General features: G+C 56.6%; 1 protein-coding gene across 3 annotated transcripts in view; it reads right to left on the reverse strand.

Annotated features, from left to right (window-relative positions):
- Positions 1 to 26,112, reverse strand: part of PAX7 (paired box 7) — a 94,264-nt gene that overhangs the window by 12,772 nt on the left and 55,380 nt on the right. For all 3 annotated transcript variants that reach the window (XM_028108587.2, XM_028108586.2, XM_088023044.1), the window contains exons 6-7: positions 24,831 to 24,996; positions 23,285 to 23,487 (exon numbers count right to left, since the gene is read on the reverse strand). In XM_028108587.2, the coding sequence (XP_027964388.1) occupies positions 23,285 to 23,487; positions 24,831 to 24,996 (369 nt within the window). The remainder of the gene's footprint in view (positions 1 to 23,284; positions 23,488 to 24,830; positions 24,997 to 26,112) is intronic.

The following is a 26,112-nucleotide window of genomic DNA, read 5'->3' on the forward strand; positions in this document are numbered from 1 at the left end:
CACTGGGGCTCCGTGGCACGGTGCGGGGTGGGTGTTTGGGAGCCGCAGGGGAACAGAGAGGAGACAAGGTGGGGCAGGGATCACGCCTGGAGAGTTCGGGACAGTGGGACCCAGAGATGGGACCAGGGCTGGAAGGAGGCCAAGGGCCACCTGGACCCATGGGCAGGTCAGGGAGCCCCACCTCCGCAGCCGGAGGGGATCCCGAGGCCCCAGAGGGACTCAGCCGTTCCGTGCTCTCAGGGGCTTCCCTGTGGTGCCGTGGGCCAGAGTATCAGCACTAGCATCCGGGCTCAGCCGCGGGTGAGCTGTGACTCTCCACAATTTCTTTAACCTTCTGTGCCTCAGCTTTCTCATCTGTATAACGGGCACGGCAAGAATTGTAGCTACCTGCACGGGCATTTTAAGAAATAACTGAGTAAATGCACCTTGCATGCTTAAGGCAGTGCCGGGCACGCGGTCTGTTCTCAGCACAGGCCCACTCTCCCCCTCCACTTTCACCTGGATGAGAAGGCACCTGGCCTGAGCTTGAAATCATTGCTGGAAGGCGGACTCCAGGAACTCCTCCCGGTCCTGACTGTGTCTTTCTCATCTCTTCTTCCCCAGGGGCCTGGTGCGCAGTGGGAGCTTTCTGAGTGGAGAGGCCCTGCCCGCACACAGAAGGGCACGGGGCCCTGATGGCCAATCTGCGAAGTCTCCAGCAGAAACTGAGGCCCAAAGGGGGCAGTGACTTCCACTCCAGGAGAGTCACCACAAACTAATGGCACACCACGCCGGGCTTACTGCCACTCCCTCGGGCCCTCCGCCTGGGGGTGGGCTCCAGAAGGACCTGCTGGTGTGGCTCACTGAGCACCTTCATCTCCGCCTCCAGCCCTGGGCCCCCAGCTCACTAGCTTGTTCTCCTGACTTCCACAAGAACTGAGGGAGGGGGCAGGTTTGGGGGGCAGCCTAGCTCACCACGTGCCCTGGTCCCCAAGGGCCTGGGGTCCCTCCTTGTGTGCAGATCGAGTTCACGGGGGCAGGCTGAGGGCTGGGGTGTCGTGTCTGCCCCATTGGGCTCTGTCTGCTCGGTTACTGCCTCCCCACCTTGGCTGCCCACTGGAATCAACCGGGGAAGTCTTTTAAAATGACGACGCCAGGGGGACGCCTAGGTGGCTCAGTTGGTTAAGCATCTGCCTTCGGCTCAGGTCGTGATCCCGGGCTCCTGGGATCAAGCCCTGAGAGTCGGGCTCCCTGCTCAGCGGGGAGTCTGCTTCTCCCTCTCCCTCTGCCCCTCTCCCAGCTCATGCTCTCTCTCTCTCTCTCTCTCTCTCAAATAGATAAATAAAATCTAAAAAATAAATCAAATGCAGATGTCAGGCTCTCACACCCTGTAGATGCTGAGTAGTTGGTCCGAGGGTCTGGGCATCAGGAGCGTTCCCAGCCTGCTGCCCCAGGTGATTCTAATGTGCAGCCAAGTTTGTGAAACACTGCTTTCAAATCAAATCATTGTTATTCTTGCTACACACGCATAATAACGACCGCAAGTCCTCATCCACACGGATGAAGACACGGGCGCGCACACAAAACACACTGACACTCACACCGGTTGCACACGGCATTATGCAGACACGCCAGCACGAACACACGAAAAAGTGCGTGTATGCACACAGCTAGGCCAAAGCCCATCACATGCCTCACAGACCCACACTCGGGCAAACACGCACACACATTCACACACACCTCAACCTCACAACTCCACAATCGTCAGCTCACTGATGCAAGCCGACGAGCCACCGTTCACCCTGCTCCAGCCCCCAACGGACACCCAGACACACATCACACAAACACACCTCCAGCCCGTCCCACCGCCTGTCCCCAGCTCCACACTGGGATTAGTGCAAGCGAGAAATCACCCACCCAGGCAGCCAAGCACCCGCCCCATTCCCCCTCTCTCCTGCTCCCGGCTTGCTAAGAGGATCGGGCCCCCTCCCCTCTCCCTGCCCCCTGTGGACAGCGGTAATGGGCTTCGGGTGCTGACTTTGAGCTTCCAAACAAGATTTCCTGCAGGTCTCCCCGTCCCCGCCCCCCTTCGCCTTCCATCTCTCTGCTTATGGCCCTCACCCTCCCTCCACCGTCCACACCTCAACCAGGAGAGCTGGTGCCCCGCCTGGCCAGCAAGCTTGCCTGCCCCCGTCCACCCACCCCCAGACCCCAGCCCCTCTCCTGCGTCACCACCAGCCTTCCGTGAATGCTTTTCTAAGCCTGGCTACTGCCATTCTCTTGCCCAGCACAGCACCTTACAGTTTCCAAAGCACTTCCCTTCAAGCCTCAAACCTTTCCAGATGAGGGACAGGCTTAGGGGCTCACCCAGAGTCACCTAGGGAATGAGTGGTCTCAGTGGGGCAAGAACCCTCGACCTCTGACTTCTAGTCCAATACTCTTGTTCTGCACCTGACGGTGGTCTTCGTTTACCATAGACAGCTCTCATTCTTAAGTCCGTGCGTGTGTGCATGTGCGTGTGTGCGTGTGTATACGGTGTGGGTGCACGTGGGAGTATCACATGTGGGAATATTGCTCCCTAGCCCCAAACTCCTTTGGGTTAACTCTCCCTTCCATGTAAGAGTCCAACATAGCTGACCCGAAAAGACTCAGGAGACAGGCAGGCTCTGTTTGATTGCAGAGGGAGGCAGGGAGGGGAATCTCTGCAGAGAAAGGCTTCAGCCTAGGCTCTGTTAAGAACTCCCAGAGTGTGGAGGAAGATGCAGGAAGGCTAAGCTGGAAAACAGTGGGAAGTCTTGGGCTTGGGCCTCACCCAGAGGATGCTATCAGCCTTACTGTGGCCCTACCCATTGACCCTGATCCTGACCCTGACCCAGGAGGTCTATCCTATTCCCAGTGCCTGGCACATAGCAGGTGTCCAACTGATACTGGTTGAGTGAGTGAATGAATGAATGAATGAATTTATCTGTCATCCCCAGCGCAGGGCCTGGCATAGACTTGCATGAATGAAAAGAAAAAATGGAGGGGTCTTGTGGCACATTCAGATGGTCCCTCAACTCCATGGATTTCAGAGCCTCCTCCCCACCCTGGGGGTCCTTGAGGCTTAGCTAAAGACTAGAAGGGGGGGGGATGGACAGAATGACTCCCACTCATTGTCTAAGAAGTTAAAGACTTTCTCTTTCTCTCTCTCTCTCTCTCTCTCTCTCTCTCACACACACACACACACACACACAGACACACACACACACACACACACATTTCCAATGTTTGCTCTATGAGATGTCAATCTCCAAAATCTGGAAATATCTGGAAGCACTGGAGGGGGGCTGGCTTTGGCGTCCACTCCCTGGGTGGTGCCTGGGTCAGGTGTCCATGCCAGGATGAGTCCAAGGACTCCTGGCTCCTGGCAGGGGCTGGAGCTAGTGGGGTACGGTGGGATTTGGGGACCATCTCTGATGGCACGATAATGGTGGAGGGGGATTAGAGCGACTGCTGTGAGCGGCGGCGGCGGCAGTGGCGGGGCTGCAGAAGGAAGGGGCCGATCGCTGGGAAAGATATGACTATTTAAAGATAATGATTGCATAAATTTAATTAGCACACTTTCACGCGGCAAATGGCCGTTTTGTAATTAATGTATCTGGCCTTACTAAGCATGAAAGATTCCATCTCCTCCCCCTCCCCTCCTGCTCCCCCTCCTCCGCGGCCCTAATGAAAGACAGAGAGCAAGTGACAGAAACAGTTTGTCAGTGGCTCCAGGTGTCAGGGGCCTAATTGGCTGAGCTGAGGGGAGGGGGGGTGGGAGGGCTGAGACGGGGGCCGTGGGGGGGGGGCCTCCTGGACTCCGGGCACAGGTTGGGAAAGGAGGAGGTGGGGAAGGCCCAGGATCTCGCCCCCCTGGCGTGGGGGGTGCTCCCCCTTGGTAATTGCCAGAGACGAGGACGCAGATTGGCCGTGGCAGGGAGTGAGTGGTGACAGGGAGGCCTCGTTAGTACCTGGGCAAACAAGCTGGCACATATCACAATGCGTTAAGGACTCCCAGCCATGATAGCTCAGGGCCCGCTCCCCCTCTCCCAGGAGCCAAGTCCCTTGAGCAGAATGAACAAATGCCCTCCCCGCCCCCCTGCCCCTGGGTATGGAGAGGCTCAGAAGGAAAACTGATCGTCAGCTTCCATTATTAAGCACCTACTGTGTGCCAAGCACCTACTATGGGCAGGCAGCACTGCGATTCACCCCTTACACCTGCAGTCAGGAGGATGGGTGTTTTCATTTTGCTGAAATTGGAATGCATTTTACCACCCGGAACGCCTTGCTGGGGCTGTCCTAGCAGCCAGGTAGCATCCGTGTTAGGCAGCAGTGACAACGGGGCTGGGTGTGAAGCTCCTCTCGACACCTTCCGAGAAGATCAAGGATGGGCCAGCATCAGACTGTCTTAGGTTCCAGGAAATATGGGTATTGGCTGTTCCGTGTTACAGGTCAGGAAACTGAGGCTCGGGGAAGCCCCAGGCTACACAATGAATAAGTGATGGGGCTGGGATCTGAGCTCAGGAGGTATAATTCTGAAGATGATTCTCCCTCTAGCATCTACCTAAGGGACCCACTGCAGGGCCGGCCCAGCCCCCTTCCTACCCCCACGGTGCCATCCCCTGCAGGCTGGCTAAGATGCTTGGCGGACTCCATAGGAAAGCCTCTTTGTTAGGTGCCTACAGCTATCAATCACAGTGATGTCCTCCAGAGTCAGAGCTGCCTGGTTTTCCTGGAGGATGACCAGGGAGGGAACAGAACTGAGAGGGTTCCCGCTGCCATGTCCCTTCCCCTTGCGCCGTGGCTGTCTCGGGGCTGTGTGCACACCCTCCTCTCTGACAACGACCCTCCACTGTCTTCACCAGCCGCCCTCTGCCAACCTCAGCCGCCAGCCCCTGCCCAGTGTTCTCCGAGGAAGGCGGGGCAGGGAGGCCTGGAGCCAGCCTTGGCCGGGTGGAGCAGGGCCCAGCCAGCCCTCTCCTGGACCAAATTCAATTTCAAAGCTTAATGAGTTTGCAGAGGAGCCCGGTGAGCTCGCTGACGCTCCTCCTTGCCGGCTGGGTGGTTCCCGGCCGGGCCACCGAGCGCTCAGCGGCCCGAGCAGGGAGAGCCCTGGGCTCCATCGAGAGTGGCGGGGGCACTGAGCGAGTGAAAAATGTCAGAGCAAATTGCTCTTGACAGCGTTAATATCTGCACCTCATAGCAATAATTACATGTAAATAAATAGCAAAATCACACTCAGCTGGAGGCAGCTTGGGGAGGACAGACGCTGCTAAGGACCAGCTGGGGACACGGATGCTCTGCTTCAGCCTTTTCTTTCCTTCTTAGAGTCTCTGCGCGCCCCCTCGCCCACAGCCAGAGTCTTGCTGCAGCACAGAACACAGAGCGCTCGGGCTCCTGGCCGCTCGGACTGAAAATGGGAGGGAAAAAGAAAACATCTGGATCCCCACCCCCTCCCGTTCCCATCCAGCTGTGGGAGAGCGGCTGGAACATGCATCCTCCCAGTCTCTTCCTCACCTCTCTCCGCAAGCGTATTATTCCACCTGGGGGTCTTTTAGAGACACTCACCTCTGAAATCCACATCTCTGTCCCAACCCCTATCGCCCCTATCCGGGCACCCTGCAGGCCGCCTCCTGGCCTTGACCTCCACACTGCTGCCCTGGCCCAGGTCCTGCTTCTGCACCCTCTGCTTCTGTGATCCTATCAGGCTCTCAGTCATCCAGACCCCACACGGCCCCGTCATCTCCAACTCCCCGGCCGGGCCCGACACCCATGCCGCTGAGCAACGTCACGCGCCATGCGACGTCACCAGCTGAACGTGGCGTGACTTCCTGGTGAGTCAACCTGACACGATGCTACTTTATTACCTTATTAGGACCAACAACTATGGCGGCGCAATGGCAAAGACGCCGTAAGGTGCCTGCACGTCTGTGTCACAGGTCTGTGTCCCCACGGCCCCAAGAGTACACACTCAACCAACAGCAGGGGTACTTTGGAGAGAAGCTGAGAGGCCCCGGGTGTGCAACCGAAGTCGCCTCTTGCTATCATACTGGTTTGCTTCTGGGCTTCTGCCTGCAAAAGCAAGGACCATGTCTTACCCACGTCTGGATTCACAGTACTTAGCGAAAGGCCTCCGGAGGTGTTTGAGGGACCAGGAAAAGAAACAAAATGGAAGTGGAAGGGCCAGGGGGACAGGGGAGGAAGGAAGGGAAAGGTGTAGGGAGGTGGGAGGTAGGGAGGAGTATCAGGCACCTGATACTCTTCAGACGAGCCCAGGTGTACTGCAGTGGCTGGGTTTAATCCAAGGTTCCATCCCCACCCCCTCCCCAGAGGGACCCAGGGGCCTGTCCTCCAGGGGCCCAGCCTCCCTCCCACTTCCTGTCCGCCTCATAGAGAGTTCCCAGTCTGGGCTCCGTGCCCCAGGAGGAGGAGTGCAGAGGGCCCTCCAGCTACTTCGCTGCCCGGCCTGCTTTGCCTGCACAGGGCAGGGAACGCAGGCTCCATTCTTCACGAAACAAATATCTTCTCCAGAGCAGCCCCCGCGTCCCACACCGTCTTATTTAGTTCACCGACTAATCCACTTATCGAGGATAAAGCGCCCGTGAATCCCCATTTGATAAAGGCAGTCACAAAATTAGCAAAAATGTGCCCACGGCTCCGACGCACCAAACAAACAAGAGGCTGGGGACGGCTGCGGAGAGATGTTGTCTCCCTTTGGTCCCCGGGCCCCGGAGAGATGCGGGAAGAGATAGCAGCCCTCTCACGGGTACTGCAGGCTGCGAAGGCGATGCCACGGGTTATTAGGGAAGGGGGCTGGGCGAGGTGGCGAAAGGAGCTGGAATGGAGTCCCAGCTCCACCCCATGCCAGCCCGGGGCCCCAGCTCCCTTTACAGCCCAACTCCGTGACCCTGTGCCCAGCACACCTCCAGATATAGCCGCTCGGCATCCTGGCTAGTAGTTCTCCACGGCTTTCGCTCCAAGCCTTGCCTGTGCTAACTCCTTTGCTCCTCACTCCAACCCTGGGAAATCGGTACCCCGGCCACCCATGTTTTATAGATCAGGAAGCTGAGGCACAGAGAGGTCAAGTCACTTGCTCAAGATCATACAGCTGGTAGCCACTGCCCCCAGCTGGAGAATTATTATCAAAAGCTCTCCCGTTCACCTCTGGCCAATTCAAACTCAGCCGCCATCTCCAACCAGGGTCCCCAACCCTGACGGCAGTCCCCCAATTACCTGGCCATACCCCCGTGATTCATGATGCCGTCCCTGCCACTGCACAGAGCCTTCAAGTTGCTGGAGCCTGTATGCCCGCTCCCCCACAATCTGATGATGCCAAGTTCACCTCCCTGTACCTCTGTCAGAGCCAATGTTATTCTGTGCCCCACGTGCACCATCAGTGACTCTGGCGCCAGGGCTGTGGGGGCCTTCTCGCGGAGCCCAGAGGTCTCCCGGCTTTGCCCCAAGGGGCTCCAGGCCCTTTGCAGACACCACCTCCTCCTGACCACAGCAGCAGGGTTATTAATGCCATCACACAGATGGGAAAACGGAGACTTGAATAAAAACTCGGCCAGAGTCAACCGGCCCATCTGAGGGTGGCTTTGAGGAGGGGTCTTTTCTCTGCTCTTGGTGGCTGGAGAAGGTCCAGGAAGAGGGAGGAACCAGGAACAGGATTCTGGAAAGCTCAGTCCCTGTGCTGCCCACATAGCCACCAGCCTGGCTTGGGGAGGAGGGGCTGGTCTCAGACCTAGGGGGCAGGGACATTAATCACAGGGAGCATCTGTGGGGGGAGGAGTATCTGGAACTAAAGGGAAACACTCATCAGAAGGGCAGGACTTCTCACCCCAGGCTCCCGGGGCTCTGAGACCAACCACCACCACCCCCAGAAGGCCAGGGCTGGGTGCAGGGCATCTGGGGTTCAGGCCCGGGCAGCCCCCTTTGTTTGGGAAAAGGCCCTGCCATGGATACCTGGCCTGTCGGTGGGAGGAGGGAGAACAGAGCAGCAGGACTCGGGGGGATGAAGGCACCTTTCTGCTGTTGCCTTCCTGCCGGAGGGAGCCAAGGGGACACAGCTGGGAGGTGGTGGGGCTGGGGTCCATGCTGCAGAGTCCGCTGTGTCTCTCTCAAGCCCTCTCTCCGTGCGCCCCCTCCAGCTTTGGGGGCCCCCTCCTGTCTCAGATCCCTGTCCCCACCCCACTTCTGTAAGTTTGTGTCCCTCCAGCTGTGTCCCTGAGTCCTCATCACGCCTTGCTCGCTGGCCTCCCTTGTTTGCTCTGTCTTCCTGCCCCTGTCCCTGCCCCTGCCTGCGTACCCCTCTCCGAGTTGCTCTGTCTCTCCTTCTTTCCTTCTCTCTCCTCCCGTTTCTGTCTCTCACAGTCTCTGGGTGTCTCTCTCTTCCTGTTTCTATCCCTTCATGTGCTTCTCCAGACTCTATCTCCCCCTACCTCTCTCCCTCTCTCCCCGTGCCCCAGCCGGTCCCTTTCCCTGATGTTCTCTACACCAGCATCTTAGACCGTTTCTCTCTATGGGTCTGTCAGTCGGTCACGGGCACCTCCCTGCCTCTCTGCCCATCACTCCTGCATACCTCCAGCAGGAGGTACCTCCCCAATCAACCTGGAGCTCCTTGCACCAAACCTGAGCCCACTACGCCCGGGGTGCCAGGCTCACACCCTGGTCCAGCTGGCTGTCGCCATAGCACAGGACTGCCGGGCCAGGGGAACCCTCAGCCCACCTCCCCTGCTCCCCTGCTTCTCCTCTGGGCCTTCCCTCCCAGGCCCCTCCTGTTCTCCTCCCTCTGCTGTCCAGGGTGGTTCACTGAGTCACTGCAGGGAGCTCACAGGGATTGTGAGAGCTGGGCGGTTGGGGAGGGCACTTGAGCTAGTGCTTCTCAAACTTTCCTGCACACGTGAATCCCCTGGAACCTTGAAGTCCAGACCAGACCCAGAGCAGCCAGGGTCTAGTCCAGCCTCTGCCTGTGCTGGCAGCCCAGCCTGGAGGAGAGTTTCATCTCTGCCATCCGGCAGACCTGGGTTTTGGATGCCGACATTATCCCTTGCTGCTGATCTTGAGCTTTGCCTCTCTGAGTCTGCAAAACCGGCATGACGATTCCAGAGCCTCAGGACTCAGCGAAGATCAAATCACAGAACGGCGCAAAAGTGCCTCATGGACCCCCATGCTCTAAACAAATTGATGATGACATTGCCATTATTACGGACAATATCGGTGCTGAAAGAGCCACCCTGCTCCTGCCCCTTCGGGGGCCAAAGCAGGGCGGGACCGCAGTTGGGACAGCTGCTTCCTCCCTAGAGAGGGAGCATGGTATCAGCTGGGGTTGAGGTCAGCACCCAGGGGGCCTGGGGAGTTAGGGGAGCAGGGTAGTGGGGGCATTATCTGTGGTGGGGAAGGGAAGGCAGGCCCTGCGGGAGGCTCAGGGACTTCGGCCCTGGGCATCACGTCTCAATTTCAGCCTGGATGTGCCCTTTTGTATAAGATGCTTGGCAGGGGCCCTCGCAGGACCTTCATCTTCCGACCCCAAAGGTCAGACCCACTGTCTGGAGAGAGGGATGCATGCTGAGCCCTCATACTCTCTGCGGGTCCCCAAGAGACCAGCAGGATGGAGGAACAGGAGCTGGCCAGGGGTGTGTCTTCCTCACACATCCCACCCGGCTCTGCTCCATGCTCCAGATTTCCCAGGGCTTTGCGTCAAAGTGGGGATTGCCCATGGCACTTGGAGCAGAGGCACAGCTGAAGGTAAAGGCTGTCCTTCCAGCCATGGCCACGCCCACTCGTGCCCTCGGAAAAGAATCCCTGAGTCCTTCTAGGCAGTGAAAAGCGTGCAGGGCCATTGTGGTTATCTTTCTTAGTAAGAGGAAGCACTGGGTTAACTATTTCTGGGATGCCTTCGGCCTTGGACATTGCTGAAGAAGAGATCTCCGTTCAGTTCAAACAGACCCTACTCTGAGGTCATTTCCTAAAGAAAGGGGAGGTCAAGGTGCTCCTGGGAGGCTGACAAGGTGAAAGGTTGCTAATCCAGTGCTTTGATAATCCAGGCTGCCTCAGTTGGTGTCTTCTTTTAAAATATAGATTCTCCTGGTTCCCATGCAGACCTATGGCATCAGCCAATCAGGGTGGAGTCTGGGATTTAGATTTTTAACAGGCATTCCAGATCATTCTGATGCACAGGCTTAGGAACCACAGTCTCTACTGAATCCCCGACACCAGATTCTGCTGCTGCCCCCTCCCCCCCACCGAATCGGGACGCTCAGTGCTTTACAAGGCCAACCCTTCCATGCCGGCTTGGATGCGGACGCCCTGAGCTGAATTCTACCCCTGCCCCATGACCTCCACCCCCTGCCACCAATGGGAACGCGCGCTGGCTCTCTCTGCCCCCAAAAGACAGCTCTGTGGAGGTTTCTGGTAGAATGATGCAGGTTCCCTTTTGGCTTACTTTACAAAATCTGACCTCCCGAACCTCCAAGTCAGACCGCAGCCTGCCAAGGGAGCTGGTTGGAAGCACAGCTGGACCCCTCCAGGTCATCCCTGTCCAGCCCAGTCAGGTCAGACCTGAGGAAGGGGTGTCCCTTGTAAGGGGACTCTGGGGGCGGTCACAGATATCCCTCTACCCCCATCCTCTCCTTGTCTGGGGCATCCCCTTTTCTCTGGAGGCTTTTGGCTCCTGGTTTGCTTCCTTGTCTCTTGCAGAACCAACCGGAAGGGAGGTCGTCCAATGCAGGGGCCATGGAGTTGGGCAAAGAACGAACGCTCAGGGTGTCCATCCATGCCCACAGCTGTTTATTGGATCCCTATTGTGTGCTAGGTTTTGTGGTGGAGACATGGGCCACCAGCAGAACCTGGTCCTGGCTTTAGGGGCAGAGAGCAGTATCCAGAAAGTTAGAATTCAGAGCCAAAACTGCTACCCTGGGAGGGGGTGTGGCCGCCCAGACTGGAGGGTCGGGAAGGCTTCCTGCAGGAAGTGGCCTCTGGGCTGAGACCAGAGAGATGAATGGGTCTTGGGTAAGTGAAGAGAGGGAGGGCGAGCATGTTCTAGGCGAGGGAGGGCCAAGTGCATTGGTGCAAGGGGGCAGAATGAATGCATGGGGAGTGGGGGAGGAGCCCTGGCCCCGCCGAGGAAGCGAGTCTCCGGAGCGCCGGCCGCTGGCTCGCCCACCGTCGCCGCCCGGCCCCTGGGCCACCGCGCGCTCCTGGGTGGACGGCCGGGCCAGGCGGCGCGCGTTCCGGGGGCGGCCGGGCTCGCGCTGCTCCCCAGTCCCGGGCCCGGGCAGCAGGAATTAAGCAGGCCACCGAGCCCGAGCTCGTCCTTATCTCGGGGAGACAGTTGTTGGGAATCACTTTGACTGAGTGGTTTTGTCTCCCCGCATTTTCCACTGTCAGGCGGCCTCAGGCCATGGATCAAAGGCGCGGCGGCGGCGGCGGCGGCGGCGGCGGCGGAGCGCGGGGAGGGGAGGGGTGGGCGCGCGGATCCGGCCGATCCCGCGCCCCTCTGTCCCCCCACGGCCCGGACCCAGCCCCGCCTCCCCCGGCCCGGAACTGCGCCCAGCCCCTGCCCGGAGCCTCTCTCCCCCAACCCGCTTCCCCATCCAGGGTCGTGAGCGCGTGAGGTCTCAGAGCGGGCAGATTGGGAAAGGAGAAATGGGGGGTGGGAGGGGCGGGGGCTGGAGACATAGGGAAATGAGAGAAGGAGTGGAGAAGAATAAGAGATTAGGAGAAAGAGAATGGGAAGCAGGACTGGATTTGCGGAGAGATGGGAGAAGGAAGGAAAGGGGTCTGAGAGCCGCCTGGGTGCAAGTGGGGTGAGGGACAAGGGGTGGGGAGCACTGGGGTGCTGGAAAGAGGAGTGCGGTCAGCAGAGAAATGGGAAGCAGAGGGAAGTGCCCAGAAGAAACCCCAGGTTCATTTCCCATCAGGTGGCACCAAGAGAAAATTCTGGGCTGAACCATGGGACATGGAGGCAAGACTGGCTGGAGAAGGAAAGTGGGGGACATGTCTGGCTGGGCTGGCGCCAGGGAGTCTGTCCTCCCTCTAAAGAAAGTGCTGGCCTTCATCACTCACAGGGGAACAGGTGCTGAGTGGAAGTGACTGGCCAAGGCCATACAGGAGGGGCGGTGGCACTCAGGCCTGACCTTCCAAAGGTCACCAGCAGTGCCTTAGGGGACACTGGTGGAGATCTCAGATGCTCCCAGGAGCCCCAGGCGGGGGGAACGTCCTCTGCCAGTTTCCTCCCCATCAGCCATTATCCTGCAGCCTAACTCCTAGGGGTGGCTCAGAACACCTGTCCCCACTCCCAAAGGTGTTGGAGAAAAGTTCACAGCTGGGGAGAGGGCCAGGAGAGAGGAGGGGCTGTGGGAAGGGTCCGCAGAGAGGGGAGCCCTGGGGCTGAGGTTGGGGCAGGGCAGATGCCTAGACAAGGAAGCAGGAAGGAACAGGGGAACTCCAGGGCACCAGGGGAACATTAATTCTGCAACAGGAGGTCTGGGGCCTGGCCCTGCCCCAACTCATTGTGTGGCCTTGGAGCCCCCATCTGCAAATAGCTACCCTGAAGTGTGCCAGATGCCAACACGCTTTGCATATCACAACGGGCTCATTCCTCAGACTACTCTATGAGATGGGAACTACTGCTAGCCTTGCTTGATGGTGGGGGAAACTGAGGCAGAGCAGAACCTCTTTGGAATCATGCAGGTAGGAAGTGACAGTGTTAGAGACTGGGACCAGGCGCAGGGACCCTAGAACGCATGTCTTGACACCCCTGCTCTCTTGCCTCTTGGGGCTCTGGGAATAGTGGAGATCAAAAATCTCACCGGCAAGTGGGAAACAGACCATTCTCATGACATGTGCCAGGTGAGAGCATGGTCTCTGGGGCCAGGCAGGCTGGGTTCAAGTCCAGGGCCTGCCACTTGTTAGCGGTTTATCTCAGGTAAATGATTTAAACTGCTTGGTTCCTCTGTCCCCCCATTTGTGAAGCCCTCCCCTTCCAAAGGAGATGGTGCAAAGATTAAATGAGCTGATCCATGTGAGGGGCTTAGCACAGCATCTGGCCTGCAGTAAGTGCCCCGGAAAAGAGAGCAGTTCTTTTTATACAATTATTTGTCTAGTAATACAAGCACTTTTAATACACCGATAAAATGTGATAAATGCACAGGCAAATCACAACTAACCCACCAGGAGGGGGTGAGCAAAGGCGTCCCGGAAGGTGGCCAAGTCTTAAGGAATAAGCGGGAGTGGTTTCAAGATGACAGGGTGGTGGAGGAGGAGTCTCAGCAGAGAGACACAGAAGGAGTCCCGGCAGGCACAACGTCCTCGGGGCAGGGGAGAGCGTGACCCCTTGGGGACCTTCCCAGTCCCCTTGCCTGTCCTAGCTAGGGTACTGCCCGGCCTCCCAGGTCCGGTCGCTGGCCGTCCTGGTGGCCTCCCTCCTGCTGGGGACCCCAGGGACTGGCCTTGAGCTGCTCAGTGCGTCTGCCCGCTGTATTAATTGCTAATCTCCCTCATTTTCTTCCCCTCTATCTGCTGGGACTGTCTCATTCCAAGTCCCCATGCTAATCAGAAAGAAGGGCAAATCCGCTATCCGCATTCTTTCCCACCAAACCAGGCAGCTCTAGGAGGCTAAAGCCCCGGCCTGCTGGGAAGCCCGGAAGGCCCAGGCTGGGTCCCCATGAAAGTGAGGAGGAGAGATGTGGGACACAGAGGAGAGCCAGCCCCTGTCCACGGATCTACAGGCTGTGGCTCACGTGCTCGTACAAAGAACCCACAGAAATCACAGACTCTGAGCAAGAAGGTTCCTTACTAGCAACTGGTCCATCTTTTTCATTGCACAGATGGGGAAACTGAGGCCCAGAGGGGTGGCATCTACCAAGGTCACACAGTGAGTGAGAAGCAAAGCCAGCAGGGAGCTCAGATCTCCCGAAGTTCTGATTGGAAATTGGCCAAGCCAGACCTCCAGTCCCAGAAAGGAAATGGCCCTCTGCTTGAGGATGGACATCGCTCATTCAGTTTCTAATCGGGGCAGGGAGAAGCAGAGAGGAGAAAACTGTCACTTAGTAAGTTCTTACTATTTGCCCCGCATGGTACTAGGTGTTTCCCATGAACAAGGTCTCATTATTGCTCATAATCTTGCAAGGTGAGTAGTATCGGCCTCATCCTACAGCTGAGGAAACCGAGGCTCAGAGAGCTCGTGTAACTTGCCTGTGGTCGCACAGCAAGTAAGTAGAGAAGCTGGTATCTGAACCCCAGGCTGTATGATCATTCCACTTGCTCATGATGCATCTGCACTAGACACTGGTTTAGTAGTTGCCCTATGATTTGCTGCTGTCCTGCCCGCACCAGCCCCCTACCCCTTCCCTAAATATTGTCTCCCCTGAAATATACTTGGTTAGAGAGAAACAGCCATGTCCATTTCTTTTTTGAGCCTCCCTATAGGCTGCATTAATAACAGGAGCCAGGGAAATGAACTTGAAGGGAATTGTAGGTAATGACATTCAAGTACAAACTGAACGATCAGCTGCCTCAAAAACCTTTTGGGAACAGAGCATGGCTGCGTGTGATCAAGTTGCAGAGGCCCGGGGGCTCACCACTGGTGGCTAGAGGCCTACCATGTGCCAGCCACTGGGTTCTGTGCTGTGCCAAAATGAATCAATAGCCACCGGGTGCTGCTGCCTCGCCTGTGGTCCCCCTGAAGAGTGTGGTCCCTGCCATCCAGGCTCCCCTTCCCCACTTGCTCACGCCAGGCCTTATCCTGCCTGTGGGAAGCCTGCACCCATAGCTTCTCAAGGTGCGAAGATCGGATTGCTGCACCTGTTTGGGTGGTGGGCAAAAGAGGGGCCCAGAGCAGCCCTGACTGAGGGCAGCCCTCGACCCACATCTCTTGTCCAGACTCAGAGATGTGGACTTAAGATGCTATCTTTCCAGAATCCCACCCGGTCCTCTAAGGAAGGAGAAAGGGCCAGGGTGACCCTCCTACTTCTCCCTCGACGATAAAAAGACTCTAAATTCAAGCAGAAGCAATAAACCCGGCCCCCCAGTTCCTGGCAGTTCCTGCACATAGGCACAACCTGCCTCCCTCAATCGCAGTCTGGAAAGTTCCTGATCCCAGGCTCGCCTCCCCCGCTCCTATCCCCTCCACCCAGGAAAAAGGAGTGAGAAAGGCAGAGAAATAAACAGGGGTCTGTTTTCACCGGAGATGAGGCTCTGTCCGGGCCTCTCCCTGTGGGCTGGAACTGAGCCTCTGATTGACGTGAGCAGGTGGTTTTGTTTGGCGAGGAGCTGCCGGGAGGGAAATAACTCAGCTTTTCCCACTGAGGAGGGTTAACTGTGGACAAAGGCAAAGCTGGATGTGAGAGCAGGATCTTGGCAGGGTCTGTCCCTCTAGGGGCTGGCAGGGCTCGAGGATGCCCAGGGCCCCACTGCCGATTCTCTGAGCCTTGTGGCTCATCCCTGTCCCAGGGCTGGCCTGGCAGGAGTCAAGGGGAATGGGCACTTGGGGTGTGGGGTCACCCGATGAGCTGAGTGGACACGACTCACCACCCCCACCTGGCACCCCCATCAGGGCTCTTATGAGAGGGTGGCAGATGTGGCTTGTGGCAGAGGGGTATCTTGAAGCTGGGCTAGCACTGGGTATGGTTGGGGAGGGCAGATGCTGCCAAATGGCATCTGGCTTCAGGGCCAAGAAACTCTGGCCATAGACTGTCGCCCTTCCCACCAGCTGACCCCTGACCCCATCACCATTGGTCACGGTGAGAAATGGGTACATGGGTTGGACGGGGTGACTCAGCTCTTCCCTAATCCTGGGGAAAGCCACTGAGGGTCAGAGCCATATCCGTCCAACCTGAGCCAGTCACTCCCTCCTTCCTTGCTCATCCTTTCCAGGGACCCGAGGCGGGAGAGCAGAGATAAGCTTTCCCCGTGTTTTCTGCAGAGAAGGGTGCTTTCCACACCCAGCATCCTCTCTTCCCAGGACTGGGGTCAGGGGGACATACTACACTGTCCTGGACTAGAAACCAACTCAGGCATTTTCCAACCAACGGAAGGGAGGGTAGGAGGGAGAGGAGGGAAGGGAAGGGGGAAAGAGATGGAAGGGAGTAAGGCAGAGTTGGAGGCCAAGGCACAGATGCGGGGAGGGTGGTGGGCGGATGGAGAATGGATTCGAATTTATTAAGCACCTACTATGTACCAGGCACTTTACTCAAATTCTCCCTTCATCCTCAGCACCACCTGAGAGGTAGAGATTATCACTCCTGTTCTCAGATGAGAAAAATGAAGCCCAGAGAGGTTAAGCAAGCCACTCCAAGGCCACACAGCAACTCACTAAATGGCTGAACCAGAACTCCACCCCAGAGCTGCTTGTTGGCAATGAGCCTTGCAGTTTCTCTTGCCCACCCCCCTTCCTCCTACTCGGGGGACTTGCGGGAGAGACCCTCAGGGAGGGGGCAAGCCTGGAAGAGATCCTGAGAAGGCACAGGGAAGGAAGCTGGAGGCAGAAGAGGCGCCCAGAAGGGAGGAGAAGAAGGGCTGGGCGGGGCACAGAGGCGCGCTCACTCGGCTGGGGGCTGGGGTTAAAGCCCCGTGTTCCTACAACCCACTAAGCCGGAGAAATGAATCCTGATCCCTCCAAAACCCAACCTTGGAAAATGTGCGAGAGAAGGGTCTCCTTTCAGGGGAGCAGGAAATCCTCCACACCTCCTCCCGATGCCCTGGTAATGCCAGGATGTCCCCAATCTGCTTTGAGGAATGGAGAGATTAAGAATAATAAAAAAATTGCAATAAAATACGTGTGAAGGAGGGGGTAATTGTGGACAAACGCAGCATTCAAATTCATTTTTCAGCTCTTTTACACACCATTTCAATCTTATTTTCTGCTTGTTAATGAGATCTTGTTGCCTGGGCTAGGCAAAACCTTCCAATATCGGGACGTAATTGCACATAATTTTCTCTCCTACCAGTGATTTGCATCAGTTTTTAAAAAATTCTGGGCTATTTAACACCCCACCATCCCCCTCCCCGTCTTCCTGCCTACAAATCTCCCACTCCCTCCTCCTTCCTCATCCCTGGTCCAGCAAGACTCATTTTAAATGCTTATTATAAACGCAGTGTCGCCAATAAAGAGAAAAAAACACAAGGAGGAAGTGAGAGGAGAAAGAAGCACGGGGAGTTTCCAGGGCCCACCGCATGAGGGGCACAGCTCGGTTCCCTAGAGCCAGCGGAAGTATCCTGCTGAGGGTCATCGCAAGGCGCGGTGCGTGGGTTCGGTAGAGCTGTGTCAGGGTCCCGGCTCTGCCGCTCAGCTGCTCTGTGGCCTTCAGGAAGTTGCTGAACCTCTCTGAGCCCGTTTCCTCAGGCGGAGGGTTTCCTCAGAGCTCGAATGACTTCATAGAGCCAAAGCGCTTACGTGGGATCTGGCACTCTGTAGGTATTCAGCTGATGGAGCATCTCCCCTGGCTGGACTAGCTGCCCTGGGGCCCTCGAAGGAGGCCAGGAGGGGGATCTGCTATGGTGAGCCATTCAGGAGACCCCTTTCATGAAGAAATTAAAATAAAGCCTTGAGCTTTATTCCTGCGGGTTTTCGGAGGAAGGGAAAGCTTAGCATTTGTTGATTCGGACTCTGAACCTGACTATGCCCCGTGGGTGCAAACCTCAGCTTCACCAGATGGGGTGCAGGACAAACCTTGGGGGGTGGCGTGGGGCGGCAGATACAACAGAACAGCAAGCACAGTGGACTCTGGACGCAGACCGGTCCAATCCCAGCCCTGCCACTTTCCAGAACCTACCACAGAGCCTGGCACACGGTAGGTACATGGATGGATGGATGGATGGATGGATGACCCTGGACAAGTCGGTTTCCTCATCTGTAATTTGGAGATCACAGGATATGGCCAAGGCTCTGTGAGTGAAAGTGGCTACAACATTTGGCTCCATCGGAGCCGGCCCTCCAGGAACGTCTACTCCACATTAGCTGTCGCTGTAATTATTCCGGGCAAAAGAGGGAAAGGAGAAAAGAACATCAACGAGCCCAAAAGGACAAAAAACCTTGCATGGTGATCGCGGCCGTGTGATGAACCACACACTTACGGTGCGTTTCATTAGTTCAGTGTGGGGGAAATGGTAAATATGTAAATCCCTTTTACAGGTTCCTTCCCGTTAAGCTCCAGAGAGAAGCAAGGACACGATGAATGTGGGGCCTTATGAAGGAGCAAAATGAGCTGCGGTGGCAAGAAAGAAATGCCCCCTTTCTGGGAAGCAGTGGCAGGGGCCCTTGGCTGGGGGTCTGGGGCTCTGGGGGCTGGTCCCAGCCCTGCCGCTAACCCGACGAGGATTTGGAGCAAATTTTTCCCCCTGTCTGGCCCTCAGTTTCCACTTCCAACTCTGACAGAATCTGCATCTAAAAAGACAGGGGGAGAAGGAAGCTCAAGCCAAGGGTGGGTCCTCTCGCCCTGGGGACACACCCACAAGGACCCCAAAGAAGCCCCCAGCACAGGGCACCCTGCCCGTAGCCTTCAGCCAAAGGACAGAACTGCGCTCCTGGTTCTTTCTTCGGGACTCTGGATGGTGAGCTGCCGTGAATGACTTTCTGAGCCTGTGTCCCCTCAAACTGGGAGCTCTCCAGGACAGCATTGGCTTCTACCATCGCCCTAGGGCATCTGAGGACAGAGTTTTTTCCACTTCTGACTGTGAGCTCCTGAGGACGGGAGGGGAGTCCTTCCTCTCTCAGACCAGGAGCCCCTCAAGGCAGGCGCCGTGTCTCCCCCATCAGACTGGGGAATTCCCAAGGGCAGGTATCCTAAGGGACCAATACATAGGTGTCCCCTTTGTATCCCTGCCCACTCCCCTACCAGCGTGCCCTGCCGTAGCAGGCATCAGATTGCTCGCTGTCATTCACGTTCACACCACAAAAGGTTCCTCTTGCCCTAAGTTGTCCTGAGTTGTTTTCTAAGAGTTGTTTCCAAGGACCTCAGCCTAGGGGGGCTGCGAATCCTAGTTCCTGATGTCTCATGGGCAGTACACTGACCCCTGAACAACATGGGCTTGAACTGCGTGGGTGCACTGAATACACTCTGCCCTGGACCCCGGCTCTCACATAAGGAAGAGTTTTGGGGTGCCTACTATGTGCCAGGTGCTGTCCTAGGTGCTGTATTTCAGTAAATACAGCACAGCACTGCAAATGTATTTTCTCTTCCTTATACTTTTCTTAGTAACATCTCTAGCTCACTTTCTTGTAAGAACACGGTATAGAAGAAATAGAACCTACAAAATAGGTCTTGATGCACTTTACATTCTCAGTAAGGCTTCAGGGCAAGAGCAGGTTATTAGTAAAGGTTTGGGGGGAGTCAAAACTTACATGTGGATTTTCAATGGTGTGGGGACGTGGGGCATCCCTAATCCCTATGTTGTTCAAGGGTCAACTGTGTTGGTTTTCCTTGTACCTCTTCAGAAGGACCCCAGGCACAAAGCTGGGGACGTCCGTGTGCTGAGCGCTGAGTCCCTGATCTTGTAAAGCTGGGCTTGGCAGGTGGTTGAGGGGCGGGGCTACGAGGGAACCAAGCCTCATTGGTGTCTGAACCTCTCAGAGGCTTTTCGGCCCATGTGACTCAACTCTGCCCAGTGGCCCCTGACCTGAGGCCCTGGCCTCAGTCTTCTCATCCAAGACATGGGTTGAATGAACTTTCCCCTCCTCCGAGCTGAAGGGGGAGAGGATTTCTTCTTGCTGCCAATCTCCAAAACAGAGGGTAAGTGTGCCCATTTCTGAGGCAGGAGGGCAGTTACCATTCTAGGCTCCAGAGAGGAGGGCTGAATCCTGGCTTTGCCGCCCCAAGTAGTGAGGGTATAGGAAACACTCAGAACAGGGTCCGAGTCACAGGGGCTCGAAAGTTTAGCTGTCCTTGTCAAAGCGGTATCAGACACATTCCGTGAACTTGCTGTTAATTATTATGTATTGTCTGTCTGTCCCGTTAAACTGCTGGCTCCCCTAGGGCAGGGGGTCTCCATCCCTTACGTTCACTGATTTCTCCCCAGGGCCTAGAACAGTGCCTGGCACATAGCAGGCACTACGTAACTATTTGTTCTGTGAGAGCCAGGGTCCAGGGCAGAGCTGAATAAATGGCTTTTCCATGGGATTCTGCTGGGCAGTCTCTCCGTGGAATTTCTGAGGCTTGACAGCCCCCACTTCCCAGGCTGGGTCTGAGACAAGGACCCGGGTCTGGCCCCGGGAGGGGGCACCACTGCAGGCAGCACCAAACTGGCCAGTGTGATGAGCAGGTGCTCAGCAGAGCCCCAATGTCATCCCCGAACAGAATCCCCTTGGGCTTTTGTAAGAACAAGGGCCAAGGCTATCTGGGTGGCAGTGGTGGGGACCTGCAGTCTGGGGGGAGGGGAAGCCCCATCCCAGACGGAGCCCACCCCATCCCTCTTGAGCCCATGCGAGCTCCAGACAACCGCCCTGCTGTTGGGGGGACAGGACCCAGGGGAGGGGATCCGTCCTGGTGGAGAGCGCCACCCCCCACCCCTCCCGAGACCACGGAGATGTGCCCAAGACGTGCAGTTGGCCTGCTCAGAGGGAGGAGGGGGCGTCCCAGGACTCACAAATACCAGGAACTTTTGTACAGACCCAGAAACACCCACTTGCTGCCCCCTTCCTCCAGAAGTGATCCAAGCTGAAGCCCGGCAGTTCACACGGACAGAAGCACACACAGCCGGCCCTCCTGTGCTCCCTGTGCGCAGCCCCCTCTCCCTGCCGGCAGCTGTTCACCTCCTGGTCCCCTCTGCCCCTGTCAGACCCTCCATCTGTCTTCACACCTTTGGTGGGAACCTCTGGGCAAGTCTCCCGAGTTGGCCCAATCCATCATGTCCTCATAGCCTCTCCGCCTGAAGTGCAGGGAGGAAGCCTCCCAAGCAAGGGTCTCTGGGAGGAGAGGTGAGGATCCAGCTCAGGCGGGGAGAAGGTTGGGCTACTGGCTGCTTACAGTAATGGCTGTTTTGTTTTGTTTTGTTTTGTTTTGTTTTTTCCTCTCTCCTCCTTCCCTGAGGCTTGTTTCTGGGCCCACACGGTGCATGGGCATCCTCACCGGTTATCCCATGGCCGAGCCACGCTCCGGAAGCCAAGGTCCCCTTACTGGCTTGTCTCTCCTCTGCCCCGTGACAAAACTGTCATGTTGGGGAGAAACCTCAGCCCACGCTGAGACAGCGGGCTACGAAGAACAGTAGTCAGCGAGCCAGGTGCCCTAGACTCCTGGCTCTGGCCCAGCCAAGGTGTCCCCCGGCCCCCATCCCACAAAGTGAGAAGGCTGGCCCATGTAATCTTAACGTCCCTCTTCAGATTTCCAAGTGACGCTCCTCTAACCTGTTTCGTACTGTGAGGCCAGGCCTGGACCACATCTTCAGGTGTGGTCACCTCGGGGCTCTGCTGCCACAGTCAGCCGGCCACCTCTGGGGTCCTGTTCTGCCTGTCTCTCGACTCTCTGGAAGGTTAGCTCAGCCAGTTTGTCCTCAGTACCGAAGCCAAGGCCTTGAACCCCAAAGAGGCCAACTAGGTTCCAGCGGGTAAGCATTCTGGTCTGCAGGCTGCATCACCCCCGCCCCATAACGTGGGCCCCAACAGGCCTTGGTGCATCACCACTAAGAGCTCTGCATGGAGCTGCTCAAGTTCCCCAGAGCTCAGCTCTGCCCCAGCCCTGGGCTAAGTGTTTTATGCGCATCAGCTCATACCTTCCTCAACAACCCCCTGAGATAGATGCTAGTGTCGTCCCCATTTCATGGGTCGGAAAAATCAAGGCAGAGAGAGGAGAAGGGATCTTACCCGTAAATAAATGATGACACAAAAATGCACTCAGCTGTCAACCACACTCATTAACAGAGGCAAACAGGGATGAACCCAAACCACACAGAAAATGAACATTCTTGCGAAGGTCTTGGACCAGGGGTTAGCAACTGTTTTTCTGTAAGGGCCAGATGGCAAATATTATTTGCCCTGTGGGCCATGTGGTCTGTTTTGAAATTTCTCAGCTCTGGTGTTGTAGCCCTGAAGCAGCCATAAATACGTAAATAAATGGGCATGGCTATGCGCCAATAAAGCTTTACTGACAAAAACAGGAAGCGAGATGGATATGGCTGACCTCCCCTTTGGCCCCCTTTTTTCTTCAAGTAACAGGTTTCTCATACTAATCGTATCGTCCTGGTGATGGTGGGTGGCGGCAGGGAGGGCGGCTGGCAAGAGGACTAATGTATTTTTGGCCTCTATTTTGTGCCATGCTCAGTGCTAAGGCTTTGGCCAGTTAGAACACCCTTCTTAGGAGATCAGCAACACCTGGTTTCATCACTCTTTAGTTCAGTGGGGGATAAACTGAGGCTCAGAGATGCTAACTTCCCAATGCCCTGAGCACTGGAGCTGGGATTCAAGCCCCTGCAAGCCTCCACATTTCCTCCTGAACCACAGCTGTCCAGAAAACCTTGCGCCATGTGTGTTCCCACAGACATGAGAGAGGCCACTCAGAAGGTGGCAGGCAGGGTGAAGCCAGGCTTGGATTTAATTCTTTCCTCCATGGATATCTGAGAGCCTGCTGTAGCCACAGAAAGGAACCCTCAAGGTGACCAGTATCAGCACGACCTGCTCCCCAGACCCACCAATCACTGCCATCAGCCTCAGCACTGTCTTTCTGACTTGATCTAGGGTGGCCCCACACCTTCTAACAGCAGGGGCAGGGAACGAGGGACTTTGCCAGCAACCAATCGCACGTGAGTGAATGAGCTCCAAGACCCAATGGGAGCAGAGTTCCCAGTCTGGAACCTCAGCCGTGTTTCTCGCTACAAATCGGATGTGGTCCTGCCTCTCACTCATAGGTCACTCCTGGGGAAAGGCAAGAGATGGAGCACAGGATGGAATCCAGGAAGGACTCCTGGTTCTAGAACAAAGCCCAAACCACAGTCAGCATCCCATAGGAAATGGTACAAGGCTTCCCCCCACACGCTGTCTGAAGATGCCCGACTTTTATGGACCGAACAGCCATGAGGTGGGTGGGGGGTCAGTTTCATAAGCTCTGGGGCGCTTTCGGGCCCAGAGCACATCTCTAATACGGTCTCTGTGTGTTTCTGGTGGACAGAACCCTTTCTCCATATCTGCCTGCTGGGTCACCCAGACCGGCAGCTTGAAGAGCATAAACCGAGGGCGAAGGATCCCAGAATACTGACCAGTGAAAGTGGAAGGAGCATCCCCACTGGGCACTGTAACTCTCTCAAGATACCCAAGAGCCCGTGGCTTCCTGGACACGGGTCCAGTGAGGCCACCTACCTGGGGAGACAGGCCGTTGCTGACGGGGTTCATGTGGTTGGAGGATGCCGCCGGGTTCATGAAGCTGTCCGAGTAGCTGGAGAAACTGTGGCGGGCTCCGTAGGCAGAGCTGGTGTCGGCGGCTGCGGCAGCCGCAGCCAGCCCCCCCTGGTGCATGGTGGACGGCGGGAGAGGCTGGGGCCGATGCACGGTGCTGCCCCCATCTGTGGAGAGACCCACAAGAGGGCCTGAGCAAGTGGCCCCAGCCCAGATGGTGGGCGTCCCAGCGCAGGGAAAGAAGCACCTGCTTGGAAAACAAGCCAGGACCCTCCTCCCAGTCTCCATCCAGTGGAAGGAGAGACCACCTACTCTCACTACTCAGGATGGGACAAGCTGGCTTCTGGGCAGGGCACTAGGGACTAGCCAAGTCTTGACTGACAGCTAAATAACGTTCCACGTAACCTCAAAGCAACTGTGAACCAGCCATGTGGCTCAGTGTTTGGCACACAGTAGGTGCTTGATAAATGTCATCTGGACTCAAAGTCAGACCTTGCTGGGGACTCTGTTAATCTAGCCAGGCCTGTCCCAATGGCATTTTGTGGGCACCAACCACTTGCCAGGTGCCTTTACAAGTACTGGCTAAGGGTATGAGGCAAGAATACGATTCCCACGTTATAGATGAAGAAACCGAGCCTTGGAAGGGTCGGGGCACTCGTGCAAGGTGACAAAGCTAGTGAGTGGTGGGGCCAGGATTTGAGCTGCCATTTCTGTTCCTGGCTGTGGGGTTGTTGTTCTGTTTGCCAGGGCTCCTCCATGCACCCTTGCAGAGAATGGGATGGTCCTCAATTTTTCATCAAGAATCATAGGGAGGGTCTCCTGCCTCTCCAGAACTCCAGTCTGCCAGCCCTTTAAGAGGGAGCCACGGGGACTTCATGAGTCACAGGTCAAGTAGTGGGACTGCTCATGTGTGCTGGGTGGGGGAGAGTGTGGGAGGAGGGCAGAATGGAGGGAAGGCCCAGGGAGGGGGGTAGCCTTGTATGTCACTTCGGCATTTTAACAAGACTGCAGGAGATGCACATGACTTTACAATTTGAGAAGCTCTGTTCTAAAGGTGTGCAGGGAGGCTATGTTGTGCATGCTCACCTGGATGCTCTGTGGTCTGTTGGCAGAACAAAGAAGTTCAATGGCAAAACCTTTTTTTTGTCTTAATCGCCTATCCATATGCAAATAGACAAATGGTCACTTAAAAACATAGCTCTGGGGCGCCTGGGTGGCTCAGTTGGCTGAGCGTCTGACTTGGGCTCAGGTCATGATCTCAGGGTCCTGAGATTGAGCCCTGCATCGAGCCCTGCTTTGAGCCCCACATAGGGCTCTGCGTTCATCGGGGAGTCTGCTTCTTCCCCTGACCCTCCCCCTGCTCTTGCTCTTTCTCTCTCTCATATAAATAAATAAAATCTTTAAAAAATAGCTCTTATGATTCCTTCTTGGTTAAGGAAGGGAGGACTGGGAAGTGGGGGGGGGAATGAAAGGGTGTGGTTGAGGTACCCAGGTAGGCTTGCGCACTCACCTTGGGAAATGGTGGTGGTGGGGTAGGTGGAGTCCGGCAGCTGGTAGGGGGGCAGCGTGGGCATGCCGGTGGGCGGGAAGCCCCCTGGCAGAAGGTGGTTGAACGCTGCAAGCTGGTTGGCTCCTGCCTGCTTACGCCAGCGGGCGCGGCGGTTACTGAACCAGACCTAGGGGTGGAGAGCGGAGAGTGGAGAGCCCTCAGCCCGGCTCCGGGTGGAGAGAGGAGACACAGCTAGAACTGGTCCCCAAGGCATCACCCTCTGTCCAGCCAGGATCCTCCTCCGTGGGAGGAGATCCCCACCTTCCTGCAGCTCGGGACAGCGAGCAGAGCACTTCCGCGGGCGTGATCCCGTCCTGCCCTCACCACCACCCAGTGAAGGGATGATTGCCGCTATCCCCATTTTACAGATGAGCAAACGGAGATGCAGAGACAGCGGGTGACTTGCTCAAGTGACAAGGTGAGCTGGAGGCACAGACAGGTCTGGGTGACTCTGGGTGCAGTGTTTTTCCATTACAGCTGCTTCCGCCCCGGTGGATGGACACGTGGGTGACCATCCTTGTTCTAACACACGCTCCCCCCCCAGGAAGCCCCATGAGGGGAACCTGCCTGAATGAGACCCACCTGCCAGAGGCAGATGTGAGAACCAGTCCTTTGTCTGGAGCCAGAGGCTTGGCTTTGCTAAACTTTGCTTAGCCAGCATGGGCCCCCTTGATCAGGAGAACCCACCTCACACACACGCGCGCGTTTATCAAGCATCCGTGGAAAAATAACACATTTGAGTCTTCCTCTGATCCAAGCCCTGTGCTAGCGCTTCACGCCCATATGGAGACCCATGAGACATGTCCTCCTATTCCCATTTCACAGAAGGGGAAACTGAGGCTCACACAGGTCAAATAATTTGCCCAAGGCCACACAGCCATAGCTGTAATGAAGCTGAGGTTCCAACTTAAATCAGTGTGACCTTCTAGAACTCACCTGTCTGGATTTGCAATGAGTTCTGGGCCCGAAAAGGAGAATGAGTGTGGGACACAGGGGCTACTTCAGGGGGGCTCCTTTTCCAGCTCTGGGCTTTGCACATGCTGTTCCCTCTAACCCAGACCCTCTTCCTGCAGCTGACTCCTCGACCAACAGGCTCAGCTGCAATGCCTCCTCTCTGATTCCCTCATCACTGGCTCCGAGGCAAGTTCAGGCAGGTCCTGCCTCCTCTCCAGAGGCCTCCAGCTTCCCCCTGAGCTCCCCCCACCCCCCGCCCATGCGGTGGGATGGGTGACCGCTCCTGGCA

Source organism: Eumetopias jubatus, unplaced genomic scaffold (assembly GCF_037043125.1).
Source record: "Eumetopias jubatus isolate StellerSeaLion01/CBP00866 unplaced genomic scaffold, mEumJub1_p1.0 scaffold_4, whole genome shotgun sequence".
Taxonomy (NCBI): domain Eukaryota; kingdom Metazoa; phylum Chordata; class Mammalia; order Carnivora; family Otariidae; genus Eumetopias; species Eumetopias jubatus.